Source organism: Ceratotherium simum, chromosome 8 (assembly GCF_057802395.1).
Source record: "Ceratotherium simum simum isolate JZ-2026a chromosome 8, ASM5780239v1, whole genome shotgun sequence".
Lineage (NCBI taxonomy): Eukaryota > Metazoa > Chordata > Mammalia > Perissodactyla > Rhinocerotidae > Ceratotherium > Ceratotherium simum.
Window position 1 is genome coordinate 71,706,931 of NC_141907.1, and position 24,952 is coordinate 71,731,882.

At 37.9% G+C, this 24,952-nt stretch overlaps 1 protein-coding gene across 3 annotated transcripts in view; it reads left to right on the forward strand.

The window, feature by feature from the left end:
- The first annotated feature begins 62 nt into the window (after positions 1-62).
- Positions 63-24,952, forward strand: part of NUDT9 (nudix hydrolase 9) — a 29,470-nt gene continuing 4,580 nt past the window's right edge. The window contains exons 1-7 of one of the 3 annotated variants that reach the window (XM_087434561.1): positions 63-333; positions 7,205-7,444; positions 10,081-10,176; positions 12,404-12,490; positions 20,582-20,693; positions 22,669-22,815; positions 24,239-24,323. In XM_087434561.1, the coding sequence (XP_087290687.1) occupies positions 227-333; positions 7,205-7,444; positions 10,081-10,176; positions 12,404-12,490; positions 20,582-20,693; positions 22,669-22,815; positions 24,239-24,323 (874 nt within the window). In that variant the 5' untranslated portion in view covers positions 63-226. The remainder of the gene's footprint in view (positions 334-7,204; positions 7,445-10,080; positions 10,177-12,403; positions 12,491-20,581; positions 20,694-22,668; positions 22,816-24,238; positions 24,324-24,952) is intronic. The other 2 variants (XM_004430930.3, XM_087434562.1) reach the window with 2 other exon arrangements.

Genomic DNA, 24,952 nt, shown 5'->3' on the forward strand with positions numbered 1-24,952 from the left:
GGAGCGTGGTCTTCGCTCTGGCGGAAGCGCTGAACTGTTATGTATGTGGGGAGGGCTCCTGGTCCGCGAGAGTTTCCGAGAGAGACGTAGCTACTTCCTCTCGGGAACGGCAGGGTGGCCCGGCCCTAGTGCCCGTTAGATACCCGGCTCGGGGCTGTGGGGCGGGCGGAGGCTGCAGCCCCAGCTACGGGCGACCTCCTTCCGCGAAGTCGCCCGCGGGGCGTTGATGGCCGGACGCCTCCTGGGGAAGACTTTCGCCACCTTGTCTCTGTCTGTGGCCTTGGCCTCTGTGCCTGTCAAGTCTTCGGGCTGTCTCAGCATCCCGGCGTGCAGGTATGCCCCTCCAAGGGCCGCTCCTTCTCCGGAGGTCCTGGGTCGCGTGCGGGAACCAGCTTCCGGCCCGGCGGCTTCCTGGGTTTGCTTGCGTCCCGGACATTTATAGCCATATTTCAAAAAGGCTCAAATGTTTTATCTGCGTTTTGAGGAAAACTAGTGGTGGTGACGTTTCTTGGTCGATGATACTGAAATTTGCCGTCCTCCGCAAGTCACCGTTATTGTCGCCAGCGAGTTTATATAGCACTTGTCTGGGTGTGGTGTTGTCCCGTGCCTTTTTTTCTGCTAAATACTTAAAACATTATTGTTAAAGTTAGTACGTGCACTTAGTTAAAAAATGTGAGCAGTATAAATGGTGTAAAATGAGAAATATAAGTCGTCATTCCTCCCCTCTACCACTGCTTCTCAGTGTAGACAGTATATTTATTATCTGCCTTTTTCTTGATTTGCCAACTCTGGATAAATTTACTGATTTATGGTGTCTCACACTGCCTCCTACTTTTATTCATCTCTTGTATGGTTTTTATTCTTTGGTTCAGTAAACACGATGTCCTAGATGCCGTGCTGGGCACAGAGTAATGAACTCACTTGATGAGCTGCCTCTAGGAGTGTTTTGTTTTGTTTTAATTTTTCTTGCTTGGCATGTCATGTTTACTTCTGGCACAAGGAAATTTTCTTCTATTCCCCCGCCCTATTTATTTCTTGTCCCCTCTTTTTTTTTCGGGAACCGCCCGTGATCGCTGTTGGAACTTCTGGGTGAAGTCTCTGTTTCTCTTTTTCTCTCATTTTCCATTGGTTTGTCTAAGATATTTTTCTTAAATTTGTCTTCCAGATTACTAATTCAGACCTTAGACCTGTGCATTGTTAGTCATCTTTTCTATTAAATTGTAAATTTTGACAAGAACTTTTTTCCCTAAATTGCTCTTTTTAATAGCAGCCTTTTCTAATTTTATGGATATAAAAAGTCTTTCGAATCTATAAAAATGATAATTAAAATAAACAGTTATGTTCTATTTCCTGAATTATCTGTCTGTTTTGGGTCAGTGATTCTTTGGTCCTTTTTCTTTCTGTTTTTTCTCAAACATCTGGTGGATGCCAGTTATCCATTGCTCTTTCGATTAATGTAGGTAATAGGCATTGTTTTCTCTAAATGGGAGGACTGATTGATTATTGGCTCCATGTACCAGGACACCTAGACTGGGAGATTTCAGTTGAGAATGTGTGATTAGGTAGCGGGTGGACAAGCTGGGAACCACCCTCTTCCGCCTTTGTCCCAGGGTTTACGCTAGTGGAGCAACTTCTCTGCTGAGCATAGCTGCCTTAACTTTTTTCCTCAGTGTGAATTGTAGAGGTATTAAGCCTGTTTCTGCTATGTTCTCTAACACCAGTATTCACAATAGAGGTCCTAGTCCTTCATTTTCTTTAACTTTTGGCTTTATTCCGGGGGCAAACAAAACTGGCAAACAATTGCCGACTTTTTGTTTGGAGGATGGGGAGGGAGGAGGACTGATTTCCATGGTTACTGCTCCACTGCCTACTTATTACATTTGGGCTCACTTATTTCAAGCTTGAAACCTCTCAGGCCTCCTCTTGTAAGAATGGCATCTCTCCCTCACCCTTTTGTGCATATTCTCAAATATAATTTGTTCTACTTTGGTTTGTAGGTCAATATGATTCCATATTTATTTATTTATTTTTATTTTTATTTTTTTTGTGAGGAAGATCAGCCCTGAGCTAACATCCACGCCAATCCTCGTTTTGCCGAGGAAGACTGGCCCTAGGCTAACGTGTGTGCCCATCTTCCTCCACTTTATATGGGATGCTGCCACAGCATGGCCTGACAAGTGGTGCATCTGCGCGCGCCCGGGATCTGAACCTGGGCCGCCCGCAGCGGAGCGTGTGCACTTAGCCCCTATGCCACAGGCCGGCCCCCTGATTCCATATTTTTTATCTTCCTGAAATTGGTTAAAATCTCTCATTTGCTGGTGGTATCCTATACTCTTTCCTGCTGTAGATTTTGTTGCGTTTTATACATCTTTATCTCTTTTCAGTGGGATTTGGGGAGGGAAGGAATAAACATCTATGCTCTCTGAAAGTCACTAATTCTATTTTTGATAGATGTCACTAGAACGATGTAAAATTGCTTGGCAGTTATTCTTCATTTTTATAATGCTGGGAACCCTAGGTGAAGTGGGGTGTATCTAAAACCAGTGACTGTTTACTGGCTTGGAAGAAAAAGCCAAAAGTTAAGCCAACAAGTATGTGTTGAGTATTGCAAGGCATCCTGGAGGAGACAAAAGAAATTTGTCGTCAAGTATTTTACTGTACTTTAATAATTTGGGCAAATCCAGAAAGTCACAGTTTTGCAGTTGGTTTTTGTAATTTGACTAGAAGGTTGCAAATGCCTATTTTCTGGAAAAGAAATGATAGTATATAAAGATGTAGTGAATGCTTCCAAGTTTTCCAACAGGATCTATCAGTGACGTGTGGAAAACAGTGTATAGTTTATTCCTGTGAATACATGTAAACATATATGTGAGCTAAAAATGAAATCGAGTTAGTATAGCTTAATCTTAAGAGCCTGGAATTCAGACTCAGCTTGCCTGGGATTGGATCCTGATTCTGCTATGAGTTGTGTGACTTTGGTAAACTTTTTGAGCCTCTCTGGGCCTTAGTGGTCTTATTTCTAAAATAAGAAAAATAATACCTAACCTTAGAGTTGTGAGGATCAAATGAGTTAATATATTATAGCACAATAACAGTGTTTTGCACCTAGCATGCACTATATACATTTGGCTGTTATTATGGCTATTAGTATTATTGCAAATTTGCTTTATTTCAAAGCACCGTATCAGTATTGCATTTCATCACGTTTGACTTGGTTTAGGAACCGGTTTTTATTAGCTATTGAATTCCCACTTGCTTGTTCAGATGTATTTCTTGCACCTAGTCAGTAATGCACTAAAAGAATCGAGGCTGTATTTGTGTATATTATATATATTCTTGTTCTGATTCCTTTCAGTGTATCACATTTAAACAGCAGATATAAATAGCAACATTAACAACATTCTGTTGCATTGGTCTATATGTCTGTCTTTATGCCTGTATTACACTGTTATGATTGCTGTAGCTTTGTAGTAAGTTTTGAAATCAGGAAGTATGAGACCTTCAACTTTGTTTTGCTTTTCCAAGATTGCTTTGGCTATTTGGAGTCCCTTGTTCCTGATCTTAGAGGAAAAGCTTTCAGTTTTTCACCATTACACCAAAAAACTGTGGGCTTTTCCTATGTGGCCTTTATTATGTTGAAGTAGTTTTATTCTTTTTTTTTTTTTTTTGAGATTTTATTTATTTATTTTTTCCCCCCAAAGCCCCAGTAGATAGTTGTATGCCATAGCTGCACATCCTTCTAGCTGCTGCATGTGGGACTCGGCCTCAGGATGGACAGAGAAGTGGTGCGCGCCCGGGATCCGAACCCGGGCCACCAGCATCGGAGCGCGCTCACTTAACCACCAAGCCACGGGGCCGGCCCTGAAGTAGTTTTATTCTATTCCTTGTTTGTTGAATGTTTTTATTATGAAAAGGTATTGAATTTTGACAAAGATTTTTTCTTCATCAATTGAGACGTTCATGTGGTTTTTTTCCTTCATTCTGTTAATGTGGTGTACTACATAGATTGATTTTTGTATGTTAAACCATCCTTGCATTCTGGGAATAAATCCCACTTGGTCATGGTGTACAGTCCTGTACCGCCTAACAATGTTTCAGTCAACGATAGACCGCATATACGATGGTGGTCTTGTAAGATATGGCCTAAGTATGTAGTTGGCTATACCATCTAGATTTGTGTAAGTTCTGTAGGGGAGGAAGAAATTTTCCTGTATCCTTCTAGTTTCTTTTGGCTGGCTATTAAATTGACATGAGACAGCTTAACAGGAGAAAAACAAACAAAAATTTAATAACATGTATACAGGGGAGAAACCCAGGAAAACCAAGTAACTCACCTAAATGGCTGAAGCCCTTACCTTAAGTAGCATCCTCAGTTAAAGACAAAAGAAGATGTTGAGGGTAGGGAGAATCAGGGACTTCAAAGGGAAAAAAGGCAATGCTCAGGTAAGTGAAAAGGAGCTAACGTTTGGAAAACAAGTGTTTGGTTTTACAGAAATAGAAGAACACGGAGGGGAGCCCAACAAACAGGCTTTTCTAGGTTCCTTCCTATCACCTAGTTCATGTTATGCTAAGGTGATAGCTAGCTTCCTGAGACAGTTTTTTTAATCTGAATTTTTTAGGAAAGGTAACAAGAAAAGCTTTGAGTCTTTTGTTTCTTAAAAATAATTAGCCTCGGGCCAGCCCCATGGCGTAGTGGTTAAGTGCGCAAGCTCAGCTTCTGGCAGCTCGGGTTGGATCCCGGGCGTGCACCGACGCACTACTTGTCAGGCCATGCTGTGGCGGCGTCCCATATAAAGTGGAGGAAGATGGGCACAGATGTTAGCCCAGGGCCAGTCTTCCTCAGCAAAAAGAGGAGGATTAGCATGGATGTTAGCTCAGGGCTGATCTTCCACACACACACACACACACACACACACACACACACACACACACACACGCCTAAAATAATCTTCATGTTAAAGAGACACATATTGGAGTGGCAAATTTCGTCCCCCTTCGGTACACTCTCTGATGTTCATATGATGACGAAATCGCCTGACGATGCATTTCTCAGAACATATCCTCATTGTTAAGCAGTGCATGGCTGGATAATCCTTTTAAGGTGCTGTTGAAGTCTGTTTGCTATTATTTTGTTGAGGATTTTTTCATTGATATTCATCAGGGTTATTGGTCTGTAGTTTTTTGGTAATGTCTTTGTCTAGCTTTGGTATCAGAGTAATAGTGGTAGCCTCATAGAAAGAATTTGAAAGTATTCCCTCCTGTTCAATTTTTTGGAAGAGTTTGAGGTGGACTGGTATTTCTTCTTCTTTAATGTTTAATAGAATTCACCAGTAAAGCCATCTGCTCCTAAGCTTTTCTTTGTTGAGAGTAAATAAATAAGGTTTTTGTATCACCTTTTAAAATTATTTGTACAGCACCATTCAAATTTTACCACTTGTCTTGAAACTTTTTTTTCCTTTATGATTCAGGAGCCAGTCCAGGATCATTGATTGCACTTAGTTTTCACGTCTCTTTAGTCTCCATCTATCTGGAAAAGTTCATCTGACTTTATCTTTCATGACTTTTACCAATTTAAAGAGTACAGACCTTTATTCTGTAAGATGTCCCTTACACTGGGTCTGTTCTATATTTTGTCATATGTAGACTCTGGTCATATATTCTTGTAAGGAATACCTCAGAAATGATCACTGTATACTTGTCAGTTTGTGATATCTCACTGTGTACTTGTCAGCGTACTTCTCAGTGCACATGATGTCGACTTAGTTTACGACCCCATCAAGTTGGTTTTTCTCCCATCAACCATTTGTCTCAAGAAGGGCAAATTGGTATTGTGAAAGCAGGGGAAGGGAACCATCATCACTTTACCATGTTCTCAGAATCCCCTTTTTCACTTTAGATGTCTTAATTTAGGATCATTAGGAATTTTAATCTTTATTTTGAGAATAATGAGAAGCCGTATAAGTTTTTAGATAGGAGAATACCTGAAAAATTTTCATGTATGCTGTGAGGTAAAGGTTGAGGTTCAGTTTTTTCCTTCTTCTTTTTTTTTTGTATATGTTATCCAATTATTTCAGCTCTATGCCTCTTAATTTTACTTTAAATTTTACTCTGCAGTTTACAATTTGTATATTTATCACAGTCTGACTTCTGGTAATATTACATTATTTCATGTTGTAAGAACTGTACCACAGTTTATTTCTTTTTTTCTGTTCTTTTTCTTTTGTGCTGTTTTTGCCATACATTTTACACGTGTTAGACTGTAGATTTTTGTTATTTTTTTAAATTTTTTTTATTATTATTTTTTTTGTGTGAGGAAGATCAACCCTGAGCTAACATCCATGCCACTCCTCCTCTTTTTGCTGAGGAAGACTGGCTAACATCTGTGCCCATCTTCCTCCACTTTATATGGGACGCCGCCACAGCATGGCCTGACAAGCAGTGTGTCGGTGCATGCCCGGGATCCGAACCAGGGCCGCCAGCAACAGAGCGCGCACACTTAACCGCTACGCCACAGGGGAGGGCCCCTGTAGATGGTTTTTAAAAATGTATTCCTTCACGTAGACTTAAACAGTCTTCTTTTACATTTGTTTTTATGGTTGAATTTTCTTTTCTTTTTTTTTTTTTTAAATAACTCCCATAGTAGACCGTATAGTTTTTTTTTTTTTATTGCCAATCCTCTTCCTTTTGTTTCTCTTTTTCTCCCCAAAGCCCCAGTAGATAGTTGTATGTCATAGTTGCACAACCTTCTAGTTGCTGTATGTGGGACGCCGCCTCAGCACGGCTGGAGAAGCAGTGTGTCGGTGCGCGCCCGGGATCCGAACCTGGGCCGCCAGCAGCGGAGCGCTTGCACGCAACCGCTAAGCCACAGGGCCGGCCCCTGTGGTTGAATTTTCATAACACACTTTCTTTCTCCAACTTTTGTGCTAACAAAAGTAAACCTCTGTCCCTTTTTCTCAACTAAAATAAATTCGGTGAGTAGATTCCAGTTAATAAGATTTAGCAATATTTTAGAAATTTTCATATTTGAAGATAATCTCTCACAATTTTTTAGACCTTTATACTAACATGCATCAAATTTGAGTTTGCTGATTTTTAAGTCTTTGAAATTGAGAAGGGTGTTTTTGGGTCTTTGAATTAGGTTCTTTAACTTGTCTATTTTTTGGTATTTATATAAAATATATATGTTTTTTTTTTTCCCTCCCAGAGACTCATTTTCATTGTGGCGGTTTCATCTTAACTCCAACATCATGTCTGGTTCTAATGGTGCCAAAGAGACTTCCCACAAGAAGGCTCGGACTTCTCCTTACCCAGGTTCAAAAGTTCAACGCAGCCAGGTTCCTAATGAGAAAGTAGGCTGGTTTGTTGAATGGCAAGACTATAATCCTGTGGAATATACTGCAGTCTCTGTCTTGGCTGGACCTAGGTGGGCAGATCCTCAGATCAGGTGAGCAAATTAGTGGGCATTAGCTAGATGTAAGACTTTTAAAGAAGATAATGGTCGTGTTTGTAAATTGTAATTTCAACAGCTGGAAGATCATTTTTATCTAGTGTGTGACTTTGTTATAACTCAGTTTCCACATATGCTTGAATTCTTGCCAAAGCTAGACAGTCTGTGTTTGTTTATTCTTTTGGGAGTTTTATCGTGATCCTTCCAAATAGGTAAATCTATTTTGCTGTGAAGTTTTTTGTTTTATGAAATGACAAGTGGTGGTATCTGTTTTCATTTGTTCTGTTTGGGTTATCAGTAGAACAGCTTTTCTGGTTATTTTCCAACATAGCTGGACTTGTATTTGAAGTAGTGAAAAAATTTTTCAGAAATTTTTTCCTGTGCGGCCTGGTGGCTTGGCGGTTAAGTGCTCGCGCTCCGCTACTGGCGTCCCGGGTTCGGATCCTGGGCACGCACCGATGCACTGCTTCTCTGGCCTCGTGTCCCACATACAGCAGCTAGAAGTATGTGCAACTATGACGTACAACTATCTACTGGGGCTTTGGGGAAGAAAAAAAGGAGGAGGATTGGCAATAGATGTTAGCTCAGAGCCGGTCTTCCTCAGCAAAAAGAGGAGGATTGGCATGGATGTTAGCTCAGGGCTGATCTCCCTCACAAAAAAAAAAAAATTTTTTTTCCAGATTACTGAGAACAGGATGATGATAAAATTAGACCAGTGTGAAAAAATAGAAACGGGGTAGATCAAGGAGAGAGAGAAAGAGGAAATCAAAAACCTCAAGCAAAAATGCTTTGACTAAATTCATAGAAGTGCTACATTGATTCACATTTTAAATTTATGTTCCTTTTAATGAATATAATGATAGAGATTTTTTTAATGTACTAACTGTGAGCTAGGCACTCTACTAAATTTTTTTTAGCATTATTTTATTTTATTCTTATAACTACTCTGGAAGGTAGACAGGGTTTTCTACTTAATGGAAAAACAAAACACACACAAAATGAAAAAAGTTTGTCTTTTGTGTATGGTCACAGAGCTAGTAGATGGTATAGCTTGGACTTGGACTCAGTCTACTGCAGAATTCGTGCTCCTCACCACTCTGCTGAACTGCTACCCTAGTTTTAGAGCAGTTTTATAAGTTTGATTTCATGAGTAAATTTATTGTAAATGATAGTACTCTCAAGACATTATTTAGTCAGTTAAGTAAAAAGTTTTGCTAGTTGAATAGATCTGCTATTAGTTCATTAGTTGTTAAACCTTACCCTGGTCTTATTGCTTTGACTTGATTTTGACCCAGAGTTTCCTTATTTTATCCAAAGATGTGTTTGTAGCTTTGTAATAGTACTTGGATTATTAATTAATCATGAAGCTAACCTGTGGAGAAATTATTAGCTTTAAGTGAGTTCCATTTTCCCCATTTTAGAGGATGTACATGTTTTTACGTATATTATACACACACATTATGCACAATTAAAATTAATGATGTTGGCAGGGGTGCTATATAGTGTAAATAGAGGAAGATTGAATATATTTTCTTATTTTTCATTCTATTTATTTTTTTAAGAGTTGACTTTATCACTATCTAAATCAAGCTTTATTACTAACATTAATGCTTCCATTATAATTAGGTTCATTTTTTTTTTTAAATGGTGAATTTCTCAACTCCCAAGAGCGCTGTAATTCTGGTTTTATAATTTCATGATTTTTACCATTTAATTCTTTTTATTTGTGTGTTAGATGGAAGATTGGTTAGAAGTCTTGAGAGAATGTCTGGATCATTCAAACTGGAAATTCTTCCCAAAACAGAGCACAAATATTTCTATGCTCACTTAATAGAATTAAAGCAAGAAAAAAAGTGAAACTTGTGTCAGAACTGCCCATGAACTATCCAGTGCTGTACAACTCTTTATTCACTGTCAGTGCAGTTATGTCAATGACTTCATAATGGTGAGGAAAGGAGTTTGTTTATATCTATTTTTAAAATATTTTTATTGGGGTATGACAAATGTAGTAAAATGCACATTTTTAAAGTGTGCGGGTGTAGCTCAGTAAAATTTTACACTTTTATAGCTCTGTAACTGCCATCTACATCAAGATCTGGAACATTTCCAGCATGTTATATCTATTTTAATCTACATCATAGTTATTATGAAGTTTGTGGGGTGAATTTGCTGTTTTGTGGGTTTACTTTGATAAAAATGTTAGCTAGTATACATTTGAAGAAATTAAAATTATTTTGAGACGGTAGAAACATCAAGATATCAGAAAGAATCTTATTTTTTGGAATCACATAGGAACCAATAATTGCCATATTGTGTCCACAGGCAGTTCCTCTTTGCTAGTAGTAATGCAGACTTTTTTTGTAGCGTGTGGAGGAGCTCCAGTTCTTCTGCCATTTGTCCTTCCCAGATGGGTTATAATACACATCCTTGTATTGTAAGGTGTTTTGATTAACACATTTTTTTTCAGTAACTATTTTAAAGGAGTAAGATGGATTTGTAAATGAAAACTCACCCTTAAAGAATTTAGTTTCAAGGATACTGCTTATTATAAATAACAGATTGACTAGCATTATTAAGCTGTTGGTAAGTGTTGAATCATTATTTCTTATTTTGCATTGGTATTCTCATTGCAGTGAAAGTACGTTTTCTCCCAAGTTTAATGAAAAGGATGGGCATGTTGAGAGAAAGAGCCAGAATGGACTGTATGAGATTGAAAATGGAAGACCTAGGTAGGTACTGGGAATGGAACATCTTACATCTTACATGGATATTCAAAAGTTAGAAAATATAATTAAATTTATCGAGTGCTTGTATGTACCATACATTGTACAAAAGAATTTATATATGTGATCTAATTAAATCATCACAATAACTCTAGGTGGATATTTTTAGTTTCATTTAGAGATAAGGAGAGAGAATGTAAGCAATTTTTATTAAGTGAGTGAATGGCAGAAGCAAGATTTGAATGCATCTTTTTGCAACTCCACCTTGAAGGTAGAAAAATTTAATTGAGTAATTTAGCAGAAAAAGGATTGAAAATTGTAAGTTCAGTAATTATTTATTAAATGAGATGATGCTTTAAAGAATTTATCCAAACACGTAAGAGTAAAAATAAAAGTAACCCAATAATTTAACATCAAGTTTTTTTCTGTACTTCTAAAAATGATTTTTCTACACAACGCCAAAATTTTCCGTTTTCCTTCAGAAGACGTTATAAAGTTAGGAAGAAATGTAAAAATTAGCATGCCCCAAATAAAACAAAAGAAGGATCACAGATCTCTAATCGTGGTTCTTACCTTGTAAAAATGTTGCAATTTGTATTGTTAGTCCTTCTAGGACAAGGAAATGATTGTGCTCCTGTCACTCCAAGCTTGTCCTTCCGTTTTGCTAAATTCTTTCTTTGGTCATATCTTACTCAACTTTCTGTGTTATTAATAAGAATCTCTTTAAATCAGACTCTTCTTGTATTTGACTTATTCCTTAGTCTTTTCTGGGTAAAATATATTAAAATACACATATAAAAGGATCAACAGCAAAGACAAGATAACATATTGTTTTAGTCAAGACTCGGACTAGTAGAGGCCAGTTCCACCTTGCCTGAGCAAAAAGTGAACCCTATTCTAGGGCTGTAGGGTTGTCTCAAGGAGCCCAAAGCAGAAATGCAGCTAGCTTAGGAAATTGGAAATGCGTCAGGACTGTCTCTCTGCCTCATCTCGGCCCTTCTTTATATGTTGCTTTCATTTCTCTTTCTCTGCAAACAACTTTCTCTGCTTCTCAGGCTATAAGATAGTCTATTAAGTATTTTTTCCACAGCTTCTAGTTTACAGGTTATAGGCTTTGTCTTTTATAAAAACTAACATTCTCTCTCTTAATATTGGCTTTGATCATTTGTATTTAGGGGTGTATGGTTACACGGAATAAAACACGGTTGCTGGCCACCCTGCCCCTCCTCCTGTGAATTTGAAAAGTAGAATTATTGTCACCTGGCCAGGTGTTTTGTCTTTGTCTTTCTGTCTTTATTTGCAAGTCTTGCTGAAAAATTTCTGAGTCTACTACAAAACAATATAAAAATTCATCAACTTTAGTCACAGTCACAGGGAAGGCCAGAATAAAAAGAGATGGCTGAAAGAGACATTTTGGCAAGTTGTTTAGTTAGTTTCACATGCGAGGAGGGTAAAAAATACAATATTAAATAGGTAAGATTGCAGATTAGGGCATTTTACTGGTACATAGTGAAAGTTGAATATTTAAGGAATATTGACTGGAAGACAATTACTCAGGCCCGAGTGTTGCTGTGTTTATCTGACAGACTTTAACACTGGGTTGTGGCATTAGGTTAAATAGTAAGTTGGCATTTTTATACAATTGTTTTCTTTAAAAATTGAATTTTGGTATATTTGAAATCTTGAAATATTGAATGATACTACTATCTCATTATATGCTACAAAATATATATCACTGATAATAAAGATCCAGAACCCACTCGGGAAAAATTGACGTTAAAATGGAACAAAAAATATTTTAATGGGAAGGTTTGTAGGAGAGTGGAGTAGGAAAAGAGGATGAGAAAGTGAAGAGAAGTGTGGGTATGCTGAATGATAAATCGTCACTGTTGTAGAGACAGATGATGTTTCGGTGCAGAGCATTTTATCCTCCAAGATTTGAGAGTACAGTAAGGTTCTAGTTTAAATTTAGAAGTATAGGTGAAAACTGAAACAAATTCGTGTATTGCAGGACTTTGGAAATGAGATCCTCCTCCTAGATCAAGCCCAAAGCTTAAGACATGCACAAAAGAAAAGTTAAATAACAATGCTTCCAGTGCTAGAGATGTGATAGTGCTACTGGATTTGTGTGGAGATACTATTGCTCTCTTATGGCTCTTACTACCTTTTGGGTTGTATCAAGTTGGGTTAAAACAGATGAACACATTCAATTGATTTTATGTTTTTTTTCCAGAAATCCTGCAGGACGGACAGGACTGGTTGGCCGGGGGCTTTTGGGGCGATGGGGCCCAAATCATGCTGCAGATCCCATCATAACCAGGTAAGAACTAAAAAAAATTTCAGTAGCAAAGAGCTACTGTTGGGAAAATAGACTGTAACCATGTGTTTACATACACACACACACACACACACACACACATATATATACACCTATGTATGTATGTATATATATGTGTTTGTATACATACCTGTATATATATATATACACACACACACACACACACACACACGTGTATATATACATCCACACACGCATGAAATCTGTGTTTCAAAGGGACTTTATGTAAAATTATAGTGATGTGATATAAGTGTAAAGCTGTAGTTTTATGTTGTATGAGTAGGTTAGGCATTATCTAAACAAAGTTAATTCACCAGATATTTATAGAGCATCTCTTTGTTCTCAGATTTGAGTAGGTGCTTTGGAGGATATAAAAAGGTGTAACAATTCTGAATTTCAGCTCCCTATCAATGAAGAGCTATGGCTTCATTTGCAAGATGAAAAATATGAAATAAAAAAACATGTCAAAGAAACATGAGTGATACAGGGAGCTTTAGAAGATTAGGATATTGGATGTGGGCATGTGATGGTAAACCCGGAGCACCCAAGAAAGGCCTTATGAAGGGGGTAGACTGGAGCTGAACTTGAAGCTTGAATAGGTGGTTGGGAGGAGGCCTAAGAAGGCGTGTAGTACTATCTGTCTGAGTACTGGGAGACAGTGAAAAGACCAGCTTGGTTGAAACAGAAGATTCTTGTAGGAAAATAGTGGGTGATAAATTAAAATTAATTTTTTGCAATTCTGTTGTGGAGAATATTTAATGCCAAGTTAAGGAGTGTGAACTGGTGCCATTGAAGATTTCAGAACAGGGGGAAGGCATTCTCTTCCTGAGGCAGGTCTAGCTGGTTAGCCAAATCATATTCAGAAAGTCCCTTGGTGAGCATGAATCAGAATAAAGAAGGTAGGTGAATCTAATGTTTAGGTGGACTTATCCATCTCCATGGCATCTTTCCAGCACATCTGGAATATTCTGTCATCTCTGTCATCCTTTTAATTTTTATTTTTAGGATTTCTTTACTGACCAACTCCCTCCTCACATGTAATTGTCACTTTCCTACTTTACGTAATGCAAATACCCTCAATATTCTTACTTTTTTAGTTTTGATAATTTTGTGGGCCTTCCTTTTTTCCAGGAGACTCTGTTTTTCTCTGATCTGAGATATAATGATAATTTCATAGTTTAACTCTAGGAAACCAGCTTATTTCCGTTATTTTCAAGTTACCAGAAGAGGCACCAACACTCACCCCATCTTATTCTTTTACTTGCCCTTTGAGTTCCCCTGCCAAAAGAGATCCTTACCCCACACCCCACCCCAGTTTTATCTTCCATGCATCAATCCATCTTTCTATCCACCCATCCACCCATCTACCCATCTACCTATGTACCTACCTACCTACCAACCAACCTATCAACCTACCTCTATCCATCTAAAATTCCTTTAGAAACTTTACGGTTTAAATGAGATGAGAAGAGTTAATATAGTCTTATTCATCAATATAATTAAGATAATGTCAGTAAATATTAATGGCAGTATCAGTTTCTTTTCAATTTTGGTGAGGCTGGCTAAAAACAGGAAGGTGTAAAACATTTGAAGTAGGAGTGCCGGTAAGGGGACAAGAAGCGGAAAAGGAAAGCCAGAGACTTGAAAGTTAGCCTCTAATTGGCATATCTTTATCTCTGGAGGACCAAATAGCAGCTAGGAGTGAATCTGGTGATTGTGTGTCAAGTTGTTTTGAAAAGGTAGACTTTTTGAGCTTAACTCTGTGATTATACAAATGAGAGAACTGAGGGCTTAGAGATGGTCCAAGGCCATAAAAGAGCCCACAGAAGGCAGAGTCTGGCTTTTAGCTGTACTCTTAGGTTGTTGTTCTTTGCTACCTCAGTAATGCCTTTGTTAACTGATGAGTCCCTCCAAATAGATGAGTGGCAGTGGAAATGGAAGGAAGAGAAGAATGACAGATGATGAAGGAAGAATCACCAAGATTAAATGAATTGTTAAAAATATTGCTTTAAATTAGGCAAGAAAAAGGAATAAAAGGAATCCAAATAGGTAACGAAGAAGTGAAACTCTCACTATTTGCAGATGACATGATTTTATATATAGAAAACCCTAAAGAATCCATTGGAAAACTATTAGAAATAATCAACAACTACAGCAAAGTTGCAGGGTACAAAATCAATCTACAAAAATCAGTTGAATTGCTATATGCTAATAATGAACAAACAGAAAGAGAGCTCAAAAAGATAATACCATTTACAATTGCATCAAAAATAATAAAATACCTAGGAATGAATCTTACCAAGGAGGTGAATGACCTATACAATGAGAACTACAAGACATTATTGAAAGAAATCGATGATGACATAAAGAAATGGAAAGATATCCCATGCACGTGGATTGGAAGAATAAACATAGTTAAAATGTCTATAGTACCTAAAGCAATCTACAGATTCAATGCAATCCCAATCAGAATCCCAATGACATTCTTCACGGAAATAGAAAAAAGAATACTAAAATTTATATGGGGCAACAAAAGACCCAGAATAGCTAAAGCAATCCTAAGAAAAAAGAACAAAGCAGGAGCCATCACAATCCCTGACTTCAAAACATACTACAAAGCAATAATAATCAAAACAGCATGGTACTGGTACAAAAACAGACACAGAGATCAGTGGAACAGAATTGAAAGCCCAGAAATAAAACCACACATATACGGACAGCTAATTTTCGACAGAGGAGCTAAGAACATAACAATGGAGCAAGGAAAGTCTCTTCAATAAATGGTGTTGGGAAAACTGGACAGCCACATGCAAAAGAGTGAAAGTGGACCATCTGCTATCACCATTCACAAAAATTAACTCAAAATGGATCAAAGACCTGAAGGTGAGACCTGACACTATAAAACTCGTAGAAGAAAATATAGGCAACACACTATTTGACATTGGTCATAAAGGAATCTTTTTGGATGACATGCCTACCCAGACTAGGGAAACTAAAGAAAAAATAAACAAGTGGGACTTTATCAGATTAAAGAGCTTCTACAAGACAAACGAAACCAGAATCAAGATGAACAGACAACCCACCAGCTGGGAGAGAATATTTGCAAAACATACATCTGACAAGGGGTTGATCTCAATAATATATAAATAACTCGCACAACTGAACAACAAAAAAACAAACAACCCAATGAAAAAATGGGCAGAGGAAATGAACAGACACTTCTCCAAAGAAGATATACAGATGGCCAATAGGCACATGAAAAGATGTTCAGCATCATTAATCATAGGGAAATGCAAATCAAAACAACACTAAGATACCACCTCATGCCCGTTAGAATGGCTATAATCACCAAGACAAAAAACAACAAATGTTGGAGAGGATGTGGAGAAACAGGAACCCTCATACACAGCTGGTGGGAATGCAAACTGGTGCAGCCTCTATGGAAAACAGTATGGAGATTCCTCAAAGAATTAAAAATAGAGGTGCCCTATGATCCAGCCATCCCGCTACTGGGAATCTATCCAACGAACCTGAAATCAACAATCCAAAGAGACTTATGCACCCTTATGTTCATTGCAGCATTATTCACCATAGCCAAGAAGTGGAAGCAACCTAAGTGTCCCTCGACTGACAATTGGATCAAGAAAATGTAGTATATATGTACAATGAAATACTACTCAACCATAAAAAAAGACAAAATCGTCCCATTTGCAACAACATGGATGGGCCTGGAGGATATTATGTTAAGTGAAGTAAGCCAGAAGGAGAAAGACAAACACTGTATGATCTCACTCATATGTGGAATATAAACCAACACATGGACAGAGAAAACTGTATTGTGGTTACCAGGGGCAATGGGGGTGGGGGGTGGGGGCAAGGGGTGAAGGGAGTCATGTATATGGTGATGGACAAACAGAAATGTACAACTCAAAATTTCACAATGTTAAAAACTATTAAAACATCCATAGGAAAAAAAAAAAACTGTAAAAAAAAAAAAATATTGCTTTACTGAGGACCAGCCTGATGATGTAGCCGTTAAGTTTGTACACTCTGCTTCTGCGGCCCAGGGTGTGCAGGTTCGGATCCTGGGCGTGGACCAATGCACCGCTTGTCAAGCCGTGCTGTGGTGGCATCCCATATAAATGGAGGAAGGTGGGCATGGATGTTAGCTCAGGGCCAGTCTTCCTCAGCAAAAAGAGGAGGATTGGCAGCGGATGTTAGCTCAGGGCTGATCTTCCTCACACACACACACAAAATGTTGCTTTACCAGGCACTGTGCTAGGTGCTATTATTAGTTTTTCCACTTGTTTCTCACAAAAACTCCTGAGTAGGTACTAACATGTCTACTTTATAGATCTGAAAATGGAGACTTGCCTAAATCTTGTGGATCTGAAATTTGAATCAGCAGTATTTGGCTCCAAGTGTTGCGCTTTCTCTTTTACACTAGTATTTCACTAATAATTATAAGAATCACCTAGGCACTTTTATTTATTTTTTATTTTTTTGCTGAGAAAGATTTGCCCTGAGCTAACATCTGTGCCAGTCTTCCTCTACTTTGTATGTGGGTTGCCGCCGCAGCATGGCTGCTGATGAATGGTGTAGGTCTGTGCCTAGGAACTGAACCCAGGCTGCCAGAGCGAAGCGTGCTAAACTTAACCACTAGGCTACGGGGCCAGCCAACGTAGGCAATTTTATTTTATTTTATTTATTTATTTATTTTATTTTACTTTATATTTTATTTATTTTATTTTTGTGAGGAAGATCAGCCTTGAGCTAATATCCATGCCAATCCTCCTCTTTTTGCTGAGGAAGACTGGCCCTGGGCTAACATCTGTGCTCATCTTCCTCTACTTTATATGGGATGCCGCCACAGCATGGCCTGACAAGTGGTGCATCGGTGTGCGCCCGGGATCTGAATCTGGGCCGACAGCAGTGGATCGTGCGCATTTAACCACGGGGCTGGCCCCCAACCTAGGCAATTTTAAAGCAAAGATTCCATCCTCCTTTTTTTTTCCAAGTGCTTCATGATTCAAGCTAGCGTTGTACAGTGTGAGATTTCACAAACTTTCTTGTTCAGAATCTCCAGGGGAAGTGTTAAATTTTTAGATTCCCAGGTACTCTCCTAGAGATTTCCCATGTATAATGGGAATTTATCTGAAGTTCCTTTAGATCCTTTCAAGTCAGAATGAGATGGGCAGTATTAATATATTACTGGGAATAAACTCAGGTCAAAAAGTTAGTAGCAATATCATTTTCTTTCCAGTTTTGGTTAAAGACAGGAAGGTATGGACCTTTACCTCCCTTTGGGGGGGGGGATTATCCAAAGTAAATAGGAATATCATTGTATTTTATAAATGTTAATGAGGTTCATTAATTAAAATGGTATGTTATTTCTGTTATATCAAGAAATTTTGTTTTAAATTTGGTGATAATGTATTTTATACTAATGAGCGTAACAAGAAACTACTCTGCTTAAAATCCTTAAATGAGTCCCTTTGGGATCAAATCTGAGAATGTAAACTTGATACGCAGGCTGTTCATCATCTGTCTGGTCCTGCCTTCTTGCCTAGCAGCATCTCTCTATTCTGCTTTTCTTCCCTGTGCTCTGGCTATGACTGGCTGAACGGCAGGGGCTCTGTATTAGTCTTTGTTTTCCCCGCTCTTTGCATGTGATATGTAGTAGGTGCTAGTAAACATTTGTGAGTGAACAGAGCCCTCATTCACCTTCTTACCCCTCCTTTTCTCTGACTAGTGTAAACATTCTGTTTGTTTGGTTTAAGTAAGTAGTGCTAGAGTGATTACGAGTGCAGATTCTGGAAGCAGACTGCCTGGGTTCAAATCTTGGTTTACACCACTCGTCAGCTCTGCAATCTTCGGCAAGTTATCTCTTCTCTGTGCCTCATTTTCTGCATCTGTAAAATAAAGACAGTAATACAACTACCTTATAGCATTGTTTTGAGGCTGAAACGGATAAATACACTAAAGCCCTTAGAACCAGGTAAGTGATAAGTGCTATATAAATGGCTTTTAAGGGTAAAATCTGTCCTCTCTCCATTCTCACGGTCTCTGCCTTCAGTCCTCTCCTCATCGTCTTGTACCTGGGTCATGGTAACAGTCTTCTTGCCTCTAGTCTTGCCTCCCTCCAAACCAACCTCCACACTTTTGTCGAAGTGAGTGAGCTTTCTAAAATACAAATTGCTTATGGGTTCTTTACCCTGTTTAAAAATATTCTCTGGCTCTCTAAGCAGATGAATTTGATGAATTCTTTGCCTACTTCTCCAGCCTTATCCCCAATCTCTCCCTCACTGATGCCCACGTTGCCAGACCCCACATATATGTTCAGTTTCTTGAACACATTATTTTATTTTATGACTTTGTTTCTTGCTGATATTAGTCCTCTATCTGGCATTCTTAAAGACAGATGCTATTTTCTTGTACTAATTATTCTTTCATTTCTATTTATTGTACTCATCAAACTGTCACTCTGCCTTATAATTTATTCATGTACATGTTTAGTTCCACTGCTAGATTATGAGCTCTTGCAGGGCAGAAATTATGGGTTAGATGGATAGTCAGCCACAATATAAAGAAACTTGGAAACTCATATCTAAACCAGTGTATTTCGTTGAATCTCATTCAAAGTGATGATTAGATCATAGGCTTTCTTTTTTGGTTTAGTATTGGAAGTTCAAAATCTTTTATCTTTGCCTAAGAAACTATTAGAACAATTTTTTTTTTTTTTTTTTTTTTTTTGTGAAGAAGATCAACCCTGAGCTAACATCTGTGCTAATCCTCCTCTTTTTGCTGAGGAAGACCGGCTCTGAGCTAACATCTATTGCCAATCCTCCTCCTTTTTTTCCCCAAAGCCCCAGTAGATAGTTGTATGTCATAGTTGCACATCCTTCTAGTTGCTGTACGTGGGACACGGCCTCAGCATGGCCGGAGAAGCCGTGCGTCGGTGCGTGCCTGGGATCCGAACCCGGGCCGCCGGTAGCGGAGCGCGCACACTTAACCGCTAAGCCACGGGGCTGGCCCTAGAACAATTTTTAAAATTGGGTGGGGGGAGGTGGATGCGGTAGAGGTATGGAAGGGGAAGGGGAGATTTATCAGCATCTCTGGGAAAGAGACTGTGGTTGGAAAAAGTGGATTCTGAAATTAACATTGCCTTGTTACTATTTAAAAAACCATATGCAATTCAATTCAAAATATAAAGTTAAACTAAAGGGTAGAATGAGATTTTTTATCAAAAGACGGCATAAAGATTGAAAAGCACTCCTGTTGAGACCAGCTGAACCTGTATCATATAAACTGCTTTTCTTTTTTTTTTTTTTGTTTATTGCAGTAACATTGGTTTATAACATCTGCTTTTCTGATAATACGGAGTGAACTGTTAAAAAGCAAATATTACCAGATCTCTCTTACTTCCTGTAATTCTTAAAAAGAACCCTTGGGCTTTTTTTTTTTTTTTTTTAATTTTTACAACTCTTCCTTTAAATTCTATTCTGCTTTTAAACTTCTTTCTTTTGGTAGTACTTTAGTAAAAACCATGTATATCTTGAATTTTTATTATGGAGAATACAATATCCTTTATGGAAATTAGACATTTGTCCTAGTTTATAATAGTGCTCAATATGGAATATTTCTTTGTTTCTTTCTTTTTTTTTGTGTGTGTGAGGAAGATTAGCCCTGAGCTAACATCTGTTGCCAGTCCTCCTCTTTTTGCTGAGGAAGATTGGCCCTGGGCTAACATCCGTCCCTGTGTTCCTCTACTTTATATGGGACGCTGCCACAGCATGGCTTGACAAGCAGTGTGTCGGTCCACGCCCAGGATCTGAACCTGCGAACCCTGGGCTGCCGAAGTGGAGCACACAAACTTAACTGCTGCACTACTGGGCTGGCTGTAGAACATTTCTAATACAAAACTCTTTTTTGGGTAAAACCAGCTGATTTGAGGTAAATATATATATACTCTATTATAAAGAAAAATAACATGTTTATAACTTTGTCTCAAACTTGAGATAGAACCTTGGTCTTTGTTCTAGATTGGTTTTGACCTTACATTACTATTTATAGGTGGAAAAAGGATAGACGTGGAAATAAAATCACCCACCCCATTTCTGGGAAAAACATCTTACAATTCGTTGCAATAAAAAGGAAAGACTGTGGAGAATGGGCAATCCCAGGGGTAAGCATTAAAATTAAATTAATGTTTAAGTTCTTTTTAGTTGCTTTATTTACTACAAAGTTACTGTATGTGGCTCTTTTCTACTCCATTTACCTCCATTCCTCCTCACTTCAATTAGTAGTAGTTTTGTCATTCATCACTGCTGTGAAGGGACATTGTTAATAACAAGTGTAGGAGCACGGCTGTTAGAATCTGAATCTAATCCTAAAGCCCTTGGGAAAGAACGTGGACTTTGGAGTTAGACCTAGGCTTGTGTCTTGGCCTTTCTACTTCGAGCTGAGTGATGAGTTCAGACCCTCATCTTTAAAGTAAAGTAAAATCCTACTTCATAGGATTACTAGAGATAGCACGTAAAGCACCTGGTATATAGTAGGTACTCATTAACGTTGGGTCCATCTCAGAACTCAACCCCTACTCCAAGCCCAAGTTAAGATTTTTAGCATTTGTTTTGTTGAATTCTGATAATTTTAGACATAATAAAAAAGATAACTTTTATTATTGTTTCTTATAGTTTTTAAAATTTCCACAATATCCTCAGGAAGAGTGCACTTCTGTTGAGTTCTTTCAGTGGTATATTTGAAGTGGCTTTTTAAAAATGTGTATTGTGAAAAAAAATGTGTATTCTGTGCAGCAAAGGGTTTTATATTTTATGCCACATTGTAAAATGGAGATAGTTTGATGAGAGGATGACTTATACTGCTATCTGCAAGAATGGTTTTTTCTTTGTAGGATAAAAATAGAATGGAAATAAAGATCTCAGCTAACTGTGATATAAGCTTAGGCTAATTATTACGAGCCAAATAGTGAAACTTCACTCATGCTGAGTGCAGAAACACAATAATGATTTTATTATAGGATCTTATGTTTTCATTGTCATTTGAAATTCTGATCAGTCAGGGAACTGTTGTTACTGATACTATTTTGAGAGTCATTCATCTAATCAGTATATTTTGAATATCTGCCTTTTGTCAGCTAATATTTTAGAATTTGAGGATATAACAGAGCAACATAAACAAACATCCCTGTCCTCTTGTTGCTCACATTCCAGTGGGGGAGACATATAAGATTTTTTTTTTTTTTTTGTGAGGAAGATCAGCCCTGAGCTAACATTCAATGCCGGTCCTCCTCTTTTTTTTTTTTTTTTTTTGTGCTGAGAAAGATTGGCCCTGAGCTAACATCCGTGTCCATCTTCCTCTACTTCGTATGGAATGCCGCCACAGCATGGCTTGATAAGCAGTGTATCGGTGTGCACCCAGGATCTGAACCTGTGAACCCTGGGCCACCAAAGTAGAACGTGTGCACTTAACTGCTTGAGCCACTGGGCCAGCCCCTCCAGTGGGGGAGACATATAAGATAAGTAAGTTATTGTATGTTAAAAGGTGATAGTACTAAGAAAAAAACTAAAGCAAGGAAGGGGACTTGCTTTAGTTTTGCAATTTTAGATAGGGTAGTTAGAGAAGGTCTCTCTGAGAAGGTGAGATTTGAATGAAGATGTGAAGGAGGTGAATGAGTCAAGTATGTGGATATTCTGGAGAAAAGCATCTTGGACAGAAGTAATAGCAGATGCAAAGGCCCTAAAGTGGGAGTATGTCTAGCATATTCTAGGACCATTGAGGAGGTCAGTGTGGCTGGAATGGAATGACCAATGGGGAAACTATCAACTTGTTGTATTCTTTCTTGCCTCCAGGCTTTCTTTCCTTAGCTCGGGTTTGGAAAATACCAGGAAATGCATGTGATTGGCTCAGTTTGCCATAGGCAAACCTTGGACCAATTATTGTGGTCAAATATATGAGGTACCCTGATAGGCTGCTTCTGCTTGAAACAAATGGTTTAGAGCAGAGCATATCACAGAAGATTGGGGGTCGTGATTATGGGCAGATAGAGCAGTAAATGTCCATTGCATCACTCAGTAAAAATTTGTTGAATGAATTAAAGGTTATTTTTTTAATTTTTTTAACAAAATTGTGACTCTTAGGGGATGGTGGATCCAGGAGAGAAGATTAGTGCTGCACTGAAAAGAGAATTTGGTGAGGAAGCTCTCAACTCCTTACAGAAATCCAGTGCTGAAAAGAGAGAATTAGAGGAACAGTTGCACAAACTCTTCAGCCAGGAACATCTAGTGGTAAGAAATGGTGGTTCCTAGGAAGGATTTAGTCCTGTGGATTAATGAAAATGACCTGAAGTTCACCTGGAAATCTGGTAGATCCTTCTTTGAATAGAGTGAAATACTTGTATATTTGAAATACGTATTCATAAGAACAACTTAAATCATAGTAGATTTTCACTGTAAATAAATTTCTACTTAAAGTTTTATAGCCCCACTTTAGGTCAATTACATCATTTATTATAACACTTTTCCTCTTAGTTTTTCTTTAGATTAGTTGTGAGCTAATGTGACAGTGAAGAAGCTGTTTTCTTATACGTTGAGTACCCATCCAATGGAAAATATTTTTTATTTGCATGAATTCAGCTCTTTTGAAAGGACATTTACATTTTAAATTGTGTTATTCAGAGTTTTTCTGGTTGATAACCATTTAAGTCTCATGTCTGTTTTGTCTGCATATCCTTTGTGATTAAAAAAAAATACCTTATAAGATATATGTGTACTAATAATAAGGAAAAGTACAGATTTTCTTTTCTTTTTTGTTGGCTTTTGCTTGGATTGCTTTGTTTTCTTTTTAGAATTGAGATTTCTTAATTATTTATCAACGCTGTACAGTTTTGGGTCACATTTGTGTTAGATCCAAATCTTTTCATGTATTAATAACTTAAGTATTAATCTTTACTAACTTTATTTATAGATCTCCTTTGTTTAACTAGGAGAATCTGCCTTTGTATTTCTGAAACTATAGTCACAGAAATTGTTAAAATAGAAAAGTACTTAAATTATAGAGACGTTAAAAAAAATCATATGGCCCAAATATGACTATTCTCAGATTCTTAAATTAGAGTCTGAGGTGTTGAGGGTTTTGTGAATTTTAATGCTGCCTCAAAAAGTTCTTGAGAATGTTGTTCCCTGGGAAATTTAAAACAAGCATATGGAATGCTACATTAAAGGTTCTATGATATTTACATTTCTTTTTTTTTATTGTGGTAAAAAACACATAACATATAATTTACCATCCTTACCATTTTTAAGTGCACAATTAAGTAGTGTTAACTATAGGCACATTGTTTTGTAACAAGATATCTACATTTATGATTCTTTTTTTTTTTTGGTGAGGAAGATTGGCCCTGAGCTAACATCTGCCAGTCTTCCTCTTTTTTTGCTGAGGAAGACTGGCCCTGGGCTAACATCCATGCCCATGTTCCTCCATTTTATATGGGATGCCTGCCACAGCACGGCCTGACAAGCGGTGCATTGGTGCGCACCTGGGATCCGAACCAGCAAACCCTAGGCCGCCACAGCGGAGCGTGCATGCTTAACCACTTGCACCACCGGGCCGGCCTCCTACATTTATGATTCTAATGAAGGTAACGTGTCTGCTCTACTCATTCCTGTTTCACTCTAGACTTTTTTTTTGTCTGCCTCCTTTTAAAAATAGATATATAAGGGATATGTTGATGATCCTCGAAACACTGATAATGCATGGATGGAGACAGAAGCTGTGAACTACCATGACGAAACAGGTAATTTTACTTATGTTTAGTAAACTGACTAGATTAGAAGTTTAAATCAAGCAGCCTAGTAGGGCACAATTAATTCTGGACTATTTTAGTGTCTTAAGCCAATCAACTGTTGATTATAGGATTATATGAAACCAAAATTGTTGATATTAAAAGAATACATGGAAGAAAGCCTTAAAAGTGCTGCGAGTAACTAATTTCCTTTAAATTAAGGTTGAATTTGTGGACTAAAATTATGTGCCTTAAAGTTGTCAAATTGTTTTTATAGTATAAGTCCATTTGTGTAAAACAAAACCAAAGCAACTGGAGATTTGGTTAGAAAGTAGGAAATATGGCCCTGATTAAGGAAATGGAATTTATATCTGTTTTGCTGTTTGAAGTATTTTTATAATAAGTATGTGTTATTAAAACACAAAACAATATCAAGAAAATTTCCAAGTATTGAAAAAATTTAAAATGAATGCTTTTTCTGGTTGGTGAATTTAAAAACTGGGGGCGGGGGGGTGGGGATCAAATCTGTTATTACCAGAAGAGAGGGGAAATTTGCTGTCTTAAAAACTAATTATGGGGGCCAGCCCAGTGGCACAAGCGGTTAAGTGCATGCGCTCTGCTGCAGCGGCCCGGGGTTCACT